Here is a 19132-nt window from a genome sequence, read left to right on the forward strand (position 1 = left end):
CTTTGGACACATATTCACAAGGAAGAAAATATCAACCATTTGAGCATGCAACTAAAAAAAAAAAAACCACCTTAGATTCTCATCAAGTTAATCACAAACACAAAAGTAAAAGTTTTGAAAATACGAAAATAGAAAACAAAAAGATTGAGGGGAGAAATAAAACAGATCTTTTAAAAAAAATCAACAAAATACACCCAATACCTAATCTCATTTTTATAAACAGAAAACCAAATTCCTAAAAATAAAAAATAGGAATTCACAATAAAAAGAAAGAAAACCATTAGAAGTTATTACACATATATGTATATACATAATCTTGGTATACAATAATATATGGAACAAACCGGAAAACGAATATAATATTTACAAATATGTAAAATACTAAAATGAACAAAACAGGATATTGAAAATATAAACTCCATTTCACAGAGATAAATCAAGTCATAAATGAACTCCCAGGTAAAAATCCTGGTCAGATGGATTTGTAACTGAATTCTAACAAAAACATAAGACAAATAACTCCTATGCTACATATACTATTTACAAAAATAGAGAAAAAAAACCACCTTACCCAATCCTTCTATGAGACAAAAATGATCCTGAAACCAACACCAGGGAGAGACAGGGCAGAGAAAGAAAACAATATACCAATATCACTAATGAATACTGATGCATAATTATTATATATTAGCAAGACTACAGAAATATATTTTAAAATTCTTCAATGAGCAGGCTAGACCAGGTGTGCAAAGACAATTTGCAATGTTATAAAAATCAGAAATACAAGAAGCTATTAATAAAAAAAAGACTATCAACTGAAGCAGAAAAAGCCTTTGAGAAAAGGATTTGTTAAAAACACTAAAGAACAGGAATAAAAAGGACTTTTAAAAGATATGATAAAAAGTATCTAAAATCAAATCTAGCATTATTTGTAGCAGAGAAACAGTGTTCAGTTTCCTCAGTAAGATCAAAAAGAGGATACCCACCATCTAAACCAGCAGTTCTTAACTTGGGGTCTGTGACCTTGTTTTAAAAAATATTTTGATAACTGCATTTCAATATAATTGATATTCTTTGTAACCCTACTTATAACATTATTTTGATAAGAGGCCCATATTTAAACTTCTTCAGACTGCAGAGCCTCTACACCATCCCAAAATTTTAGTAGACCAGCTACTCTATGAATTTTGGGGTTTTGGTCCTATGACACACAAAAGTGGCTAAGAACCCCAGAAATTATTTGACAGTGCTAGAAATACTAATTATAAAACAAGAAAATGAAGGGATACATATAGGCAAAGAGGAGGCAAATTTGTAGATGATAGGATAGTTTGCTTAAATAAGGCACCCTAAAGAATCAATGAAAAAATAAAGCAATTAACACAGCTTGACTAACGCAAGCACACGGAATCAATCCATACAAAAACCAGCAGCCTTGCTGCAAATGACTAATAAAACCCAAAAGGAAGAGGTTAAAAGTAAAATTCCACTTAAGAGAGCAAAATGCATTAAATACCTGAGAATTAACTTACCCCTACACGTTGGACTTCGATTACTCCAACTATAAAATAATTTTTATGTAAATAAGTTATCTAAATAATTGAAGTGATTTCCAATATTCATAGCTGGACTGTACCAATGTAGTAAAAATAACAAAACTAGATTTATAAATTTAATGAGTGCCAATAAAATCACCAAAGGATACTTTACTGTATTTACATCAGACAAAACAACAAAATTCATTTGGAAGATTAAAGTTCAAGAATAACGGATTGAGATAGAGAGAGGGCCTGAAATAGGGTATTGGTATATCAGTATACGAAACTCCTAGACGAGGTTACCTCTTCTACCAAAAGAGGCCACCTTCTCTGAAACGTAGGGATGTTAGAGGGCAGCCCAAAGCACTGAGAGCTAAGTGACTAGTCCTGTCAGAGACAGGAGATATCAGAGTTATGGTTGTTAAAACTATTTAGTACTGAATAAAAAAGTTGGCTAGGGCAATAAATTAGATAAGTCAAACTAAAAACAAATATAATTAATAATCTAGCGTTCAATAAATTCAAGAACGTAAACTACCGGAAAAGTACGTATTTCAAAAGGACTGCTGGAAAACTGGAAAGCAGTCTGTCAAAAAATAGGTTTAGATAACCACATGTTATACCCAATTAATTAAAAATGGATAAACAGGCTAATTATCTTTTAAAATTACACCATTAAAAATATAAAGGTAACTCACAATTATAGACATGGGAAAAATTTAAATAAACATGCAAAAAATCATAGAAGACAAAATAGATCTATAAGAAATTGACAGATGTATATAATTAAGACCCATTCTCCAACAGACTCGTGGTGAAAGTTAAGAATTATTTTCAAAAGAAGAAATCTAAACTATTAACAGCCACAGGAAAAAAATGTCCCAAATCACAAATAATTGTAAGTGCAAACTAAAAGTTTATTAAACTATCAATAATGATAATCAACCATAGCTACGGGGCAGCACCAGTTAGGTGGCTCGAGGACAGCGCTGGACCTATCGGACTTACCTTCCTGAGTTTAAATTTGGCCTCAGACACTCACTAGCTGTGCAACCCTGGGCAAGTCACTTAACCCTATTTGTCTCTGTTTCCTCATCTGTAAAATGAGCTTAAGAAGGAAATGCCAAACCACTTCAGTATCTTTGCCAAGAAAACCCCAAATGGGATCATGGTGAGTCAGACATGACCAAAATGACTGAACAACATCAGGGGCAGCGGGGCATAATAGGTAGAACTAATTAATGCCAGAGTCAGGAAGGCCTGGGTTCAAGTCACTTCACCTATAAGTGCTCTAGACAACTTTCTAAGAATATAAATAGTAGCGCATGGGGTGATCTGCACTGGTAGAGAATTCCTTGCCAAATGCTCCCCAGGTCATCAAAAGAACATTATTATAGCTGACATTTATACATGGCTTTAGATTTGGAAAATGCTTTACATGTATTATCTTACTTGATCTCTACAATCACCCAGTGAAGGTAGGTACTATTACTATCCCTATATTACTGGGAAGGAAACTGAGGTTTGGAGAAATTAAGTGACTAGGGAGGATTTGAACCTATGTCTCGATCCAAAGCTCCATTTGCTATGCCATGATACTTTTTTTAAAATTTTAATTAGATTTTTATTTTTAGTTTATAACACTTAGTTCCACATGTTCTTGAGCTTCAAATTTTCTTCCCTCCCCTCCCCTCTTTCCCCCCAAAATGGCATGCAGACCGATAAAAATTCTACATAAACCTTTGCATTAAACTTAAATACACAAGAGTCAAGTTGTAATGAAGAATGATGACCAATGGAATGAATCATGAGAGAGAAAAAACAAAGCCAAAAAAGAAGAGGAAAAAAAAAAGAGCAAATAAGTTTGCCTCAGTCTGCAGTCAGACTCTGCATTTCTTTCTCTGGATGTAACTAGCTCTCTCCATCATGAGTCCTTTGGAGCTGTCTTTGAGCCTTGATCTGCTGAGGAGCACCAAGTCTATCAAAGTTAGTCATCACAGGATCAATACATCTGTGGTTGTGTATGATGTTCTCCTGGTTCTGCTCCGCTCACTCAACATCATATCATGTAGGTCTTTCCAGGTTATTATGAAGTCCATATCTTCCCCATTTCTTATAGCACAATAGTATTCCATTACATGCATATACCACAGCTTGTTCAGCCATTCCCCAATTGATGGGCATCCCCTTGATTTCCAATTCTTTGCCACCACAAAAAGAGCAGCTATAAATATTTTTGTACATATGAGTCCTTTTCCCACTTGTATGATCTCTTTGGGATATACCCCTAGGAGTGGTATTGCTCAGTCAAAGTTTTATAGCGCTTTGGGCATAGTTCCAAATTGCTATCCAAAATGGCCTGGATGTGTTCACAACTCCACCAACAATGTATTAATGTTCCAATTTTCCCACATCCTCTCCAGCATTTATCATTTTCCTGCTCTGTCGCTTTAGCCAATCTCAGAGTTGTTTTGATTTGCATTTCTCTAATCAGTAGTGATTTCGAGCATTTTTTCACATGCCTATAGATATCTTTAATTTCTTCCTCTGAAAACTGCCTGTTCATATCCTTTGGGGATATATGCCATGACACTTTTAAAAATTGGGAGAATTCATTTTTGGTACAGCTATGGAGAAGACCAAACATGACATTCCATCTCCTGCCTCTGACTGTACAGGTTGTCTTCCATATCTGGAATGCTCTCTCCTTTTCTTGGTTCTCCCAGTTGTTAGTACCACTCTCTGCCCCTGCTCCCCTGCTCACATCTTTATTTGTTTTGTACACGTTCTATATTTACTTAACTGTGAATGGTACATTCCCTCCCAGTAGAAACTCCTTGATGGAAAAGCCTGTCTCAATTCTGCATTTGTATCTTCAGAGCCCAGCACACAGTAGGTGCTTAACACAGGCTTGAACAACATTGGAGCTGTGAATTGGGTCAATATGATATTACTCAAGATAAGTTACTAAAGTGTTCATATCTCTGACCTAAAGACCCTACTACTTCAAGGTAGTAGAGGGATCCCTCAAACGGGTGACCAAAAGCACATAAATATGTTCACAGTGGCATCATCTGTGCTAACAAAAAGCAAAGGATGAAATGTGTGTCGTTCAACAGCTAGGAAATGGCTGAACAAATTATGGCATACGGATCTAATAAAACATTATTTCACCTTAAGGAATGATAAGAACTCAGAGGAACATTTAAATATCAACATGAACTGATGCAGGATGAAGAAAGTAAAATATATAAAAAGAATACCCAACTCTACACACATACATCTATAAACATACACATATATACATTCGTACACATATATGTAAGACCATACCATGCTTGTTTCCTATCAAATGTTTCTCTGAAGGTTGATAGCATCTTCCTTCATAAGTCTTTCCAAGTTTTTCTAAACCAACTAGCTCATCATTTCTTATACCACAGCAATATTCCAACCCAATCACATCCTGAGAGACTATGAAAATCCCCTCCCCTCCCCCGCCTCAAGTTTCAGCATTCTTTCTGTTCTTGGCTACACAGGTTTTATTTATACAAAGAAATTTTAGTCTAAAATAATTAAAATTATCCTTTTTATTTTTCAACAATGCTTTCATTTTATAATATAGTTTGAGGTCTGATATTGTTGAATCTACTTCCTTTACATCTTTTTTCCTTGGTTTCTTTGAAGCTCCTGACCTTTTGTTCTTTCAAATGAACTTTGTTACTATCTTTTTCTGAGTAAAATTTAATTTTTTAAGTAATCAGGATGACAGTGAATAAATAGGTTAGGTAAAACTGTCATTTTAAAAATTATATTGGCTTTACCTACCCATGAACAACAAATACTACTTCAATTATTTGGATCTGAATTTATTTGTATAAAAAGTGTTTTACATTTATGTTCATATAGTTCCTGTGTCTGTTTAGGCAGTATAGGCTCAGATAGTTTATACTGTCTAGGTATTTTAAATGGTCTGTAACAATATTGAATAATATTGCTGACACATAGCATAGTTCCTCTATTTTTCACTTTTGATTAAATCTATTTTAACTTTAACTTTGTCTGAGATCATGATTACTATCCCTGCTTTTTTTTACATTATAAATTCTACTCCTGTCCTTTATCTTTGTATGTATCTCTCATTTTTATGCTTCCTGAAAGCAATATATTGTTGAATTCAAATTTTTAATCTTTTATCCATTTCCATTTTATGGGGAAATTCATCCCATTCACATTCTAGGCTAGAATTACTTGTGGATTTTTCTCCTTCCTGTTTTTCCTCACTATCTTTTTCACCCTATTTACCCTATCTCTCCTCACTCCTCTGCTTTACTTCCATTTGCTACCTTGCCCTCGATATTCCTTAACCTACCCACTCCTCTAAAAGTCCCTCTTTATCCTCTCCTCCAACTCTGTCCCCTTGCCCTCTTATTTCTTTCTGAATTTAGAACTTTTATACATACATACACACATACATACACACATCCCTCTCTAACTCATTCCCAATGAAAGTAAGGTTCCAACAGTATCTGCCCTTCCCCCGACTAGCTTCTTTTATATCAATTTTTCCTTTTAGGCCTAGTTTGTATGCAATAATTACTCCTTTTTATCTCTCCCTACAGTTTAAATTTTTTAGAATCATTCCCACCATATTCAGTTCAGCCCAACCCTTTCTTTCAAACTACCCAAATGATGATGACAATCATAAGAGTACTGCTAATATTTTCACATATACAAAGTAAACAATTTGACCTTATTGAGTCCCTTATAATTGGTCTTTAATATTTACCTTACATTTCTCCTGGATGTTATAGGTTGAATTTTCCCTTAAGTTCTGGGGTTTTTGTTAAAAAAACTCTGAAAGACTTTCAGTTCGTTAAATGTCCTTTTTTTTTTCATTCAGGATTATACTTAAACTTTGCTGGTAAGTTACCCTTGGTTGTAATCCCAGCTCTTCTGCTCTATGGAATATAGTATTCTAAGACCTATGGTCCTTCAATATAATAGCTACTGGGTCTTGTGTAATCCTTATTGCAGCTCCATGATATTTAAATTGTTTTTTTTTTCTTGTTGCTTCCATTATTTTCTCCTTAACCTGGGAGCTTTGAAACTTGGCTATGATACTCCTCTAAGTTTTCCTCTTGGGATCTCTTTCAGGTAGCGATCAGTGGATTTTTTTTTTCCTATTTCTGCTTTGCCTTCTTGTACTAGAACTTCAGGGCAGTTTTTCTTGATAATTTCTGGTAATATATCAAGATTCTTTTTCTTAATTGTAATTTTCATGAAGTCCAACTATTCTTATTATTTCTCCTCAATCTATTCTCCAGATCAGCTGTTTTTCTGATTACATGTTTCACTTTCTCTTCTATATTTTCATTCTTTTGATTTTATGATGTCTTAGCGTCTTAGAACATTATTAGCTTTCCCTCACCCAATTCTAGTTTTCAAGCAATTATTTTCTCCCTTAGGTTTTTGATTCTCTATTTCCAGTTGGTTGACTTTCTTCTCATAATTTTCTTGGATTTCTCTAATTTTTTTCCCTATTTTTTCCTTGATCTCTCTTATATGACTTTTAAAGTACTTTTTAAGTTCTTCCAAGAACTTTTTGTGATTGGGACCATTTGACATTTCTCATTGAAAAAGGGGTGGTTTTTTACCTCCATTATCTTCCTTTGAATACGAATCCAAATCTTTTCTACCCCTATAGTAACTATCTACGGTTATAGTTTTTTTCTCCTTTGCTTATTAATTTTTTGTTTTATTTTGTTTTTAGTAGCTATTAGTAGTCCTGAGGTATGGAGAATGATGCCCCACCTTCTTAGTGTTATTTTCTGAGGTCTGTCTTGGGGCCCAAACTCAGGCTCTCCTTTCCACTCCTAAGCCATAGCTAGGGTCCCCAGTCACAACACACCGAAAATAATCATGATCCATGTGGACCCCTCCGGTGGCTGCAAACTACAGCTGTCCTCTCTGCCCCAGAACTGAAATCAGGGACTCTGCTCTCCTGCAAGTGCCAGCAGGGTCCCTGCCCTTTGCTACTGCACTCACCAGGTGTGTACTAGCTCCTTCGTCCCACAGCCCAGGACCCCTCCTCAGCACAGCTGTGTTTGGCATCCCTTGATAGTGTAAGGTCCTTTAATCTTCTCCTACTTAGCCTTCAGACCCCGACACTGTGGGAGAGATCAAGGTTTCTAAGGCAGAAACTGCCTTTCAACCTAGGTGCCCCCAGGGCTAGTTGTTTGTTGATTCTGCACAACAGGCCTGGAGGTGTTTGCTCTACACTCAGGCCAAACCTCCACCCTGGGAGTGTCCTCTCAGATGGTCCTAGGAGGACAACTGCTTTACCTTGTGTTTATTTCTGGTGCTCTGAGGCAATGCCCTGTCTCTTTCTGTGGAGGAAATTTGGAGAATGGAAAGTTTTCTGACCTCCATCTCCCTCTAATGTAGTTTTTAAAGGCCTTCACAATCTGCCCCTCCTGCCTTTCCAGACTTCTCACTTACAATACGATCCAGAGACCAGCCTTTTTGCTGCTCCTTGCACACTACACTCCGTTTCCTGAGTCAGTGCCTTTTTAAGAGTTGCCTCTCATATCTGTAATGTACTCCCCCTCCTCCTATCTTTTAAAATTTGGCTCAAATCCCACTTTTGCAAGAGGCCTCTCCCTCTTTCTTGGTCTCCCCCCAACTTCCTGCTGAGATTCCTTTCCATTTAGACAGTAAGCATCTTGTATTCCCATTGTTGTTTCCTTGCCTCCATCAGAATACGAGCTCCCAGAGAGCAGGAAACATGTCACGGTCTTTCTTTGCATCCCCATCACTTAGCACAGTGCCTGGCACATATAAATAACAGTTCATGATCATCATCATGATGATGATTCATTCTATATAAATCTAAGGTCTCTAGGAATTTTTACCATGTCAAATTGAAAATGAAAACTTTTTCAGAGTCATACTTGAAAGGAAACATGGCACATTAAAAAGAACATTAGATCTGGAGAAGATGAGGGGTTCAAATCTTGATTCTATTATTATTTATTTGTGGTACGACTTCTGGACCTCAGTTTTCCTTATCTGTAAAATGTGAGGGTTGGCCTTGACAGCTTCTAAGATTCCTTCCATCTCTAAGATGAGCCTATGATCCTATAACCTGTACAACAATAAGAGAGCAATCAATGTATAAAAAGGGAGATTAATATTTCTTATGCTACATTCTTTTCTTGGTCATTTCTGTAGTCATAGACTATGTAATCTTAACACATCTGAATTCACAAATCTGTATAGAGAAACGCTTGAGAAATATGTTCTCAGTCTGTTTAAAGAGAATTAAAGTGCTAGATGGAACAGGAACCAATAGTACCAAATAACTTGAACCTTTCCTAATAAGATTACCTAATCAAATCTCAGGAAAACACAGACACACAGAACACCCATATTTCCAACTACCAATATTCTTTTGGTAAAACTTAGACATATACAGGAAATAATGGCCTCAGTCCAATCAAAGCTCCTCTCCTGCCTCTGAAGGGTCCCTAGGGAAAGAAAAGTTATTTATGGCTCATTTCAGGTTTTGTTGTGGATTGGGGGGAAGGCAATTTAGAAGTCAAATTTTGTTGTTAGTACACTTCTGGAAACGTTAACCCACTACTGCCTGATACTGGATCACGCTGCTAAAAATAATCTGAAAGGCCCACGTTCCAGACAGGAAAACAATTAAGACCAAGCTGCCCCCACTTGTATTGCAGGTATGACTATCTATGTACAAGATATATGAAAAGACTTTGGAGAAACAAAGCCTTTAATATTGAATCAAAGATTTAGAATGAGGCCTTCTGGCCCAGCCCCTCACATCTTAAAAATGAGGAAATTGAAAGCCAGGGAAGTTAAGTGACTTAAGGGTTCAAGGTCACAAAGGTGGTGTCAGAGGCAGAATTCAAACCCAGGTGCTCTGATTCCAAATTTAACACTTTTTCAATAGTTGTGGTGATTGTTTTGTAGTAGTGTCCAACTCTGTGACCCCATTTGGGGATTTCTTGGTAAAGATACTAGAGTGTTTTGCCATTTCCTTCTCCACCTCATTTTACAGATGAGGAAACTGAGGCAAACACGGTTAATTGACTTGCCAAAGGTCACACGCACAGCTAGTAAGCGTCTGAGGCCACATTTGAACTCAGGGAGGTGAGTCTTCCTGACTCCAGGCCATGCACTCTATCCACTGTGCCATCTAGCTGCCCCTCTTTCCATGGAATTAAAACTGAAACCCTAATCTTAAATCACTTGCTTTGTTCTATATTCTGTTCAAACAGTAGGAATCTATCTATCTACTTGGATGTCTCACAGCCACCTTAAACTCAAATCGTCTAGCTGCTTCTACCTTCATTCACACTAAAGAGTTTAAATTTGATCCTAGAGCATCCTTTAGAGCCTTTGAAGTCAACTAACATGATTAGATCAGGGCTTTAAGAAAAAATCACTTTGGTAGCTACTTTCATCAGTTTCCACGGTCTACAGGATATGGATGGATACATAGTATGCACATACATGCATGTACACACACATATTTTGGGGGTACACAAGATTCTGGAACCGTGGGAAACATTAAAAAAGTAGAAACTTTAACCTGTTTTGGAAACGCCCTCCATAGATGCAGAAAGCAACTGATCTCTAACTTAGTCTTAACAAATTGCATGGGGCCACAGAGAGGTTAAGAAAAGGTGCCCGAAACTAGGTCTCCTTGATTGTCCCACAGGTCCTTGTCAGAATGAAACCTTGGCATTTTAGAATGGGGCACATTTAACCCTACCAAAATTTGGCTCCAAATTACCAGGCTTTTTTCATCATCCCTCCCTCCCAACTCCCCTATTTAACTGTTTCTGCCCTTTTCTGCCTCTTTGCAATTTTGTTTCTGCTCTCTGATCACAGAGGTGCTGGTAAACCTTTAACAAGTGTCTCTCCAGGAAAAAAATGTATTCACAGCACACTTAGAAGTTTAATTTGCATTGTTAATATTTTCTTAAATCTAGAAAATCAACAAAACAATAAATCAAGCCCTGATTTGTAAGCTTTGCTGATTTCTGAGGTGTAAATACTCACACCTAAAATTTTACATCATGCAGGATCAAGGTGGCTCCAAGCCAGACACAGGATTCCTTCCACATCTCTTCTTGCTTATTGTATCAGGATACAGTTTAGGATGCTACCTCTTCCATAAAGCCTTCTGCAAATCTCTCATAAACCTCTCACTGGCCTAAATCGTATGTGCTTATTATAATATATTAATTTGTGTAGTTTTTTCCCCTACTAGATTGCAAGTTTCTTGAGGGCTTTCCATCTTTGTATCCCCAGTGTCTGTCTATACACCATACATATGGAAGGTATTAAATGTTTATTAAATTTGAATTCCCATACAGAGAAAAATAACTTGAGAACATACTTCATGGAGGACAGAATCTCCCCCAAGTCCTACACAGACAGGAAGACAACAGTTTTCATTTGTAGAAAACTTTTAGAATTTACAAAGCCCTTTATATACATTCACATTTGATTATTAGAGGTAAGTTAATTTGACTAGGTTCACAGCTAGCAAGTAGCAAAACTCGAACTCAAGTCTTTTGACTAAGTTCAGTGGATTTAATCACTAAAGTAATAGTATCTAATACTGTATCAGCATTCAAGAGGTCTAGGGAATCTTTGAGGACCGCACCAATTCTCTATGGGAAGGAGTTAATAGACAGAAGGCCAATCAAGAACGCAATAAATGAAAACAGTGGGGCTTGATCTAACTCAAGGCAAATGGAAGTTTGAGAAGCAAAAAGATGGCTGAAAATCCCAACAGGCCCTGTCAACAATAATTGCAAACTAAGGGCTTGTTTTCACATTCTATATATATGTGTGTGTGTGTGTGTGTGTGTGTGGGTGGGTGGGTGTATTATATACACCCACGCACCCACATATACACACATATATTCTGTGAAAATGACAGCTAGTCCAATAGTCTTCCTTAAACATGCAGGCAGTAACAGATATAATTGAATTAAGGATGCACTGAAACCAAAAGAAGACCAAATGATATCTGAAAACTTCAGGAACCAAAATTTCTCCAGGTGAACTGAGTCAGAGGAAAGAGAAGGACCAAGAAAATGAGCAAAAAACAAAAGCCTAAAAAGATACCTTTCCCCATTATGAAAAATTCATAAATTGAAAGGAAGACCTGCCTTTCAAATAAAATAAAAGCAGCTCTTAGGAAGGCTAAAACAATTTAAAGCTGAATAATAGCCATTGGCCTTCTGATAATCATTCAAATGTTTCTCTTACAGATTAAAACCATAACAAAGGTAGGAATCACATTAGAGAGAAGAAAATAAAACAAGTTCCAAATTTGACCTGTTTCAAATTTGATCCAGAAATACTACACTGGAAGCCTGGAAATCTGGGTTCTAGTTGTAAGTAGATGGACACATCACTGTAGCCTCTTTATGTCTTGAACTATCTCTGGAGGATTAAGACAATCCATTAGTAGTTAATATGCAGATCTTTTTCAAGATTACAGACATTTTTGCCAGTCTGGAAATTTTCACCAATCTTTTCTATATTTATGAGAATCAGAGTCTCTGCTGCATATTAGCTTCTATAGTCTAAAGAAACACAGAGGAACATATTTCCAAGCTTTATAAGAATGTTTACTTGCTTTTAATGTAATTTCTTTTAGGTCTTGGGCCTGAAGGCAACTGCTAGTGTGTATTCTTAATCTCTCTGGGATTAATGGGTTGAAAAGCATAATAAACAGGGATTACAGTTACAGTCTTTATGAGTTGAGAAGGGAAAAACCACATGAAAATGAGCACCTATTGTAGAAAATGAATGAAAATCATCTAGAAACAGGTTTAAGGGCTTTAAAAAGTAGTTGAGAGGGCATGGATCTTGAAAAACATGACAACTAAACACACAAAGAAAATTGACATCTTGAAAGGTATTTCCCAACTCTGTGTTTATCCTTTTTTCTCTAAGAGGACCATGACATCAGGGAAATGATGACATGACTTAACTTGACTTTGATTTGAGTGAGGGAGGGCTGTGCAAGGTCACCAGCCTCACTTTCTCCTCCAGAGCCATCTGGGTCCAGTGGCCTGATATTCCCCAGGACGACTGGAGATGGCTCAGGATGCATTGGGAGACCTTGGCCCTTTCAGGCTAAGGCCTTTTCATGTACTCACTTAGAGTGAGGTAATGCCCATTCAGTGAATAGGCCTCTTTAAGAAGTTAATAAAGGGATGGCCCCTTTAAGCAAAACTCAATAAAATTAAATCAAATTGGGAGGGGAAGACCAAATTTCCCAACCAGTGATTCAGGACACACCAGTGTATCAAAAAGGCATTACTGATATATCATGGCAAGCCTGGCTTTCCTTGTAAATGTAGCTTTGGCTCATCAGTGCAGACTTTTCTTGTGCCCTAGACTCTGTCTTTCTCTCACTTTATTGTTAGTTTATGCCAAGTCACAACCACAAGGGGCATCTGCAACTCCTCATGTGAGCCCCCGAACCCCAGACAAATTGCCACTATATATAGTCTCCTCAAAGAGCTCTTCCTTGCTATATCCATCTAAAAATATGGGGAACCCCATTCTCACAAAGGTGTTCACAATAAACTTACAAGCTGCAGCTAAATCAAAGTTGGGTAATGCTCCTCCAGAGTCTTTATGAAGTCTGAGATGAAATTACTGATCGTTTGTGCAGCATTAACTTTTGCTTCATACTAAAGAAAAAGTGCCTACGGTTTGATTGGCAATTTTCTTACAAGAAAAGTTTAATTCTACTTGTATACTTCACTAATTTTGCTCCTTCATAATTGTTTGACACCTAACACAAGAGGAACCTCTGTGAATATGTCAAAACGGACCTTGGCGCCACATCCTATATATGCTTTGAATTCCCCGAAGTGTAAGGATGCAAACAATTCCTCTCCAGGCTCTCCTCATCCACCTGTTGCATACTTGTTAAATTACCCCCAATCCTGGAGGAGGAGGTACGTTGCCCAGTGCCACTAAGTAATTGAGGGAGTGACTCTGTGTGTGTTGTGTGTGTGTGCTGCGTAGGGGTGTAAGATGGTGGGTGTGTGTGTGTGTATATGTATAGGGGTGTTAGATGGTCACTCACTCTCAGGGGCTGTTTCCTAACTGCCTCCGAGGAGAGCCTCTGAAAATGCACGTCCACAGTCTGGACGTAGAGAAATCGGGGAGGAGTGTGGAGTGTGTGTGAAGAAGGGCTGGAGTGCAGCAGAAGCCGGACTAGGACGGGGAAGGAGACGGAGGGGGGAAGGGCTGGGAGAGTTTGGTGCCCGAGTGTCCGAGCTCCCTCCAGGACCAGAGAGGGGCTGGGGGCGCTCGCGCCGGCCCAGGGCCAGGGACGCGGCCCGGCGTGCGGGTCGAGGGAGGGCCGGGGCGGGCGCTCCAGGATGGGTCGGGCTCAAGCGGCCTGGGCATGGCGGGGGAAGGGGGTGTGTGTGGGGGGGGGATCCTTGGAGGGCCCGGTCCAGACGGACGGGGGTGGGGGGGAGGAGGGGTTCCCCAGGTTCGCGCCCACGCCACGGTGGGGGAAGGGGCGGCAGGGGCCCGCACTCACCATGTCGTACACGTTGAGGACCACCAGCTGATTCGCCCCCATCCTCCTCCCCACGGCTGCCGCGTCTCGCCGGAGCGTGGGGGCTCTCCCGCCCCCCGGCCCGGCTCTCTCTCCCAGACCAGCCCCGACGAAGGCCGCTGCTCCCCCCGCCGGCGCTTCGGGGAACAACACCCAGGGCAGGCTAGACGTTCAGACGCAGGACCGCCACAACATCGGGGGTTCGGGGAGCGCACACAGGGCGGACGGAAACAGAGCCTCTCCCCAGCCAGCAGCACAAGGGGCAGCACGGGCGGCACGGCCGGCTCCTGCTCCTCTGAAGAGGGCCAGCTCCTCCTCCCTGAGGCGGACACGTGGGGAGAGGCGGGGCCTCGATGAGGGGCGGCCGCCAGGCGTCCCTCTCGGAGGCGGGGCCCGCCGGCGCCGAGGTGGAGCCGGCCTGGGCTTTCGGGCCGCGGCCCCTTCGAGGCCTAAAATGGTGGCTGCATCAGCGCAGTCCTCCCTCCCGCCACCTTCTGGGAGGAGCTCGGCGAGGAGACTACAATTCCCGGCATGCCGCGCGGGTCCCCTGGCACGCCTCCCCTCCCCCCCTCGAAGACCACAGTTCCCAGAATGCAGTGCGGATCTATTCCCCGCCTCGCCTCAGCCTAGCAGCTCTCCAGGACGACTGTTACTATTACTACTACTGCTTCGCCTTTTCTATCTTCCCCACTCCAGTGCAAGCAGAGCCTTTGCACCTCAATAGATGACAACACCTTACCGCGGTGTTGCATGCTGGTTCTTGAAGTCTTCGTCCATTGCACCGCTCTAATGGAGACACTGGGAAAAGTCTTGCCAGGAAGCCTGCAGCTGGCAGGTGTAATAGACAGAAATACAGGTGTTCCCCAAACCTAAAGCAATACGCTCACCCGCCCGCAGCCCTCAAGTAAAAGTGAGAATACATCCAAACCTCAGTGGTTATAAATCTCTCCTTTTTTGTACGTATAGTGAAAATCTAAAATACAACGCAGCTGCTTGTCAATACGAGCCAGTCCTCTCTACCTCCTCTCACCTTATTCCATTCTAATTGCTCCCGCTCTTCTCTCTCCTCTGGCCTTGACTGATGCCTTAGGGGTCGATGCTCGTACTTCCCGTGGGTATTTGTGATGGCACCTTCTGTTTTGTGAAAGCTATCCTAGTATAATGGAGGAGAGAGAAAAATAAAATCCTATCTTGAAAAGTCAGGGAGTAGGGAGGGTACAAAGGGAAAAAAAGAAAAACATCCTCTCCCAGGGGTCTTTTCTACGTGGCAGATCTGTTTAGTTGGTCACAACCTAATGTTGTTTGTGAAATATGGTGAAGGATAGCAATCCAGGAAAGTTCATCCTTCTGTAATCTAGTTTATATTTGGGGGCACAAGAAGAATTGGGAAGAAAAGTATGGATGGAGAAAAATAAATCCATTTCTATTGCTGGGCAAACAACCAAATGCATCTTTCTTAGGGCATTGATGTCTCTGTTTTTGCGGAAATACTCTTAAATAGCAAGTTCTGTATTACACACAACTCATATCGAGTGATCACCCAAAAAACAAGAGGTTCCACAGGTTTTTTAAGTTTCTTTGATGTACAACTGTCCTTTTGGCATTGTTGGTTTTTTCTGGTTGTGTGAATGTAACTGGATAGGTTTATCTCTCTGTCCTCCCACCCATTCCCATCGTGTGATCAAATGAAAAGATAACACTGTGAGAGAGGGGGCAGAGCCAAGATGGCGGCTGGTAAGCAGGGAATAGTGTGAGCTCCATACCGAGACCCTCCAAAAACTTATAAAAAATGGCTCTGAACCAATTCTAGAATGGCAGAACCCACAAAACAGCAGAGGGAAGCAGGGCCCCAGCCCAGGACAGCCTGGGTGGTCTCTGGGTGAGGTCTATCCCACACGGAGCTCGGAGCTGGGAGCTGGAAGCTAGGAATGGAGTGGAGCAGAGCCCAGCCTGAGCGGCGTGGACCATCCAGACCAGAAGCCGGGCGGAGGGGGCCCTAGCGCCCTGAATATGTGAGCTGTGGCAGTTACCAGACCCCTTCAACCCACAAACACCAAAGACTGCGGAGAAGGTTAGTGGGAAAAGATGCGGGAGTGGAAGGAGTTCGCGGTTCGGCTTCCAGCCCCGGGGGCAGTGGAGGTGGGGCAGCTACAGCTGTTGTTACTTCCGGCTCCAGGCCCACCTGGTGGGAGGAATTAAGTGGCGGATCAGAGCAGGAGTGCAACAGCCTGCTGAAGATCTAAGCCCAGTTCAGGTTGGGGGTTCTTGGGGAAGGAGCAGTGCTGGTGTGGCAGAGCTGGCACCTGCCCCCAAAATGTGGAACATAGAACTCTCTAGTCTACAAGCAGTCATACCCCACTGAAAAACTCAAGGGTCAAGTTAGTTGGCTGGGAATATGGCCAGGCAGCGAAAACGCACCAAGATTCAGTCTCAGACTTTGCATTCTTTCTTTGCTGACAAAGAAGACCAAAACATACAGACAGAAGAAATTAATAAAGTCAAAGAGCCTTAAACAGAAACCTCCAAGAAAAACAGGAACTGGTCCCAGGCCATGGAAGAGCTCAAAAAGGATTTGGAAAAGCAAGTTAGAGAAGTAGAGGAAAAATTGGGAAGAGAAATGAGAAGGTTGCGAGAAAACCATGAAAAACAAGTCAATGACTTGCTAAAGGAGACCCAAAAAAATACTGAAAAATACACTGAAGAAAACAACACCTTAAAAAACAGACTAACTCAAATGGCAAAAGAGCTCCACAAAGCCAATGAGGAGAAGAATGCCTTGAAAGGCAGAATTACCCAAATGGAAAAGGAGATCCAAAAGACCACTGAAGAAAATACTACTTTAAAAATTAGATTGGAGCAAGTGGAAGCTAGTGACTTTATGAGAAAGCAGGATATTATAAAACAGAACCAAAGGAATGAAAAAATGGAAGACAATGTGAAATATCTCCTTGGAAAAAACACTGACCTGGAAAATAGATCCAGGAGAGATAATTTAAAAATTATTGGACTACCTGAAAGCCATGATCAAAAAAAGAGCCTAGATACCATCTTTCAGGAAATTATCAAGGAGAACTGCCCTGATATTCTAGAGCCACAGGGCAAAATAGAAATTGAAAGAATCCAGCGATCGCCTCCTCAAATAGATCCCAAAAAGAAATCTCCTAGGAATATTGTCGCCAAATTCCAGAGCTCCCAGATCAAGGAGAAAATACTGCAAGCAGCCAGAAAGAAACAATTTGAGTATTGTGGAAATCCAATCAGAATAACCCAAGATCTGGCAGCTTCTACATTAAGAGATCGAAGGGCTTGGAATGCGATATTCCGGAGGTCAATGGAGCTAGGATTAAAACCTAGAATCACCTACCCAGCAAAACTGAGTATCATGTTCCAAGGCAAAATATGGAGTTTCAATAAAATAGAGGACTTTCAAGCTTTCTCAGTGAAAAGACCAGAACTGAATAGAAAATTTGACTTTCAAACACAAGAATCAAGAGAAGCATGAAAAGGTAAGCAAAATAGAGAAATCATGAGGGACTTACTAAAGTTGAACTGTTTTGTTTACATTCGTACATGGAAAGATGATGTGTATGATTCATGAGACCTCAGTATTAGGGTAGTTGAAGGGAATATGCATATATATATATGTTTATGTATATATATATATAAGTGAATGTGTATGTATGTATGTATCTATGTGTATATGTATGCATGTGTATGTATGTATGTATATATATATGTGTGTTTTTATATATATATACATATATATGTAAAAGAGAGAGAGCAGACAAAGGGTGAGTTGAAGATGAAGGGAAGATATCTAAAAGAAATAAAATGAAATTAAGGGATGAGAGAGCAACATACTGAGAGAGGGAGATAGGGAGAGATAGAATGGGGTGGATTATCTCGCATAAAGGTGGCAAGAGGAAGCAGTTCTGTGGGAGGAGGGGAGAGGGCAGGTGAGGGGGGAATGAGTGAACCTTGCTCTCATCAGATTTGGCCTGAGGAGGGAATACCATACATACTCAGTTGGGTATCTTACCCCACAGGAAAGAAGAGTGAGGAAGATAAAAATAAAAGGGGGGGAATGATAGAGGGGAGGGCAGGTGGGGGTGGAAGTAATCAAAACAAACACTTTGGAAAGGGGACAGGGTCAAGGGAGAAAATTCAATAAAGCGGGATGGGTTGGGAAGGAGCAAAATTTAGTTAGCCTTTCACAACATGAGTATTGTGGAAGGGTTATACATAATGATACATGCGTGGCCTAGCTTGAAGTGCTCGACTTCTTAGCGAGGGTGGGTGGGAAGGGAAGAGGGGAGAGAATTTGGAACTCAAAGTTTTAAAAACAGATGTTCAAAAACAAAAAAAAAATTTTGCATGCAACTAAAAAATAAGATACATAGGCAATGGGGCGTAGAAATTTATCTTGCCCTACAAGAAAGGAAGGGAAAAGGGGATGAGAGGGGAGGGGGGTGATAGAGGGGAGGGCTGACTGGGGAACAGGGCAACCAGAATATAAGCCATCTTGGAGTGGGGGGGAGGGTAGAAATGGGGAGAAAATTTGTAATTCAAACTGTTGTGAAAATCAGTGCTGAAAACCAAATATGTTAAATAAATAAATTTAAATAAAAAAGTTTTAAAACTAAAAAAAAAAGAAAAAAAAATGAAAAAATCTTCCAGGTTTCAAGTCTGGAAGGATGCTGATGTATGTATATATCTGTTATACTGTAAACTCCATGAGGCTAGAGACTGTTTTATTCAACTCCAATCTCTCTCACCTCTTACTATATATTTTGTATGTAGAAGGCAGATATTTAATATTGGTTGAATGAATTAGTGACCCCAAAATGGAGTGGAGGGAGCTAGCTGGTGGCTAGCCTTGGCACATTTTAATTGCAAAATGTACCCATAGCAACTATGATTAAACGACTTGGATACAGATGAATATTTAAAGAAAAATTTCTTT

General features: G+C 40.2%; 1 protein-coding gene across 1 annotated transcript in view; it reads right to left on the minus strand.

Annotated features, from left to right (window-relative positions):
• DESI2 (desumoylating isopeptidase 2) overlaps window positions 1-14748 on the minus strand; it is a 47146-nt gene extending 32398 nt beyond the window's left edge. Inside the window, exon 1 of the mRNA XM_036756690.1 lies at window positions 14152-14748. Coding sequence (XP_036612585.1) covers window positions 14152-14193 — 42 coding nt within the window. The 5' untranslated portion in view covers window positions 14194-14748. The remainder of the gene's footprint in view (window positions 1-14151) is intronic.
• Window positions 14749-19132: the final 4384 nt, after the last annotated feature.

Source organism: Trichosurus vulpecula, chromosome 4 (assembly GCF_011100635.1).
Source record: "Trichosurus vulpecula isolate mTriVul1 chromosome 4, mTriVul1.pri, whole genome shotgun sequence".
Classification (NCBI taxonomy): domain Eukaryota; kingdom Metazoa; phylum Chordata; class Mammalia; order Diprotodontia; family Phalangeridae; genus Trichosurus; species Trichosurus vulpecula.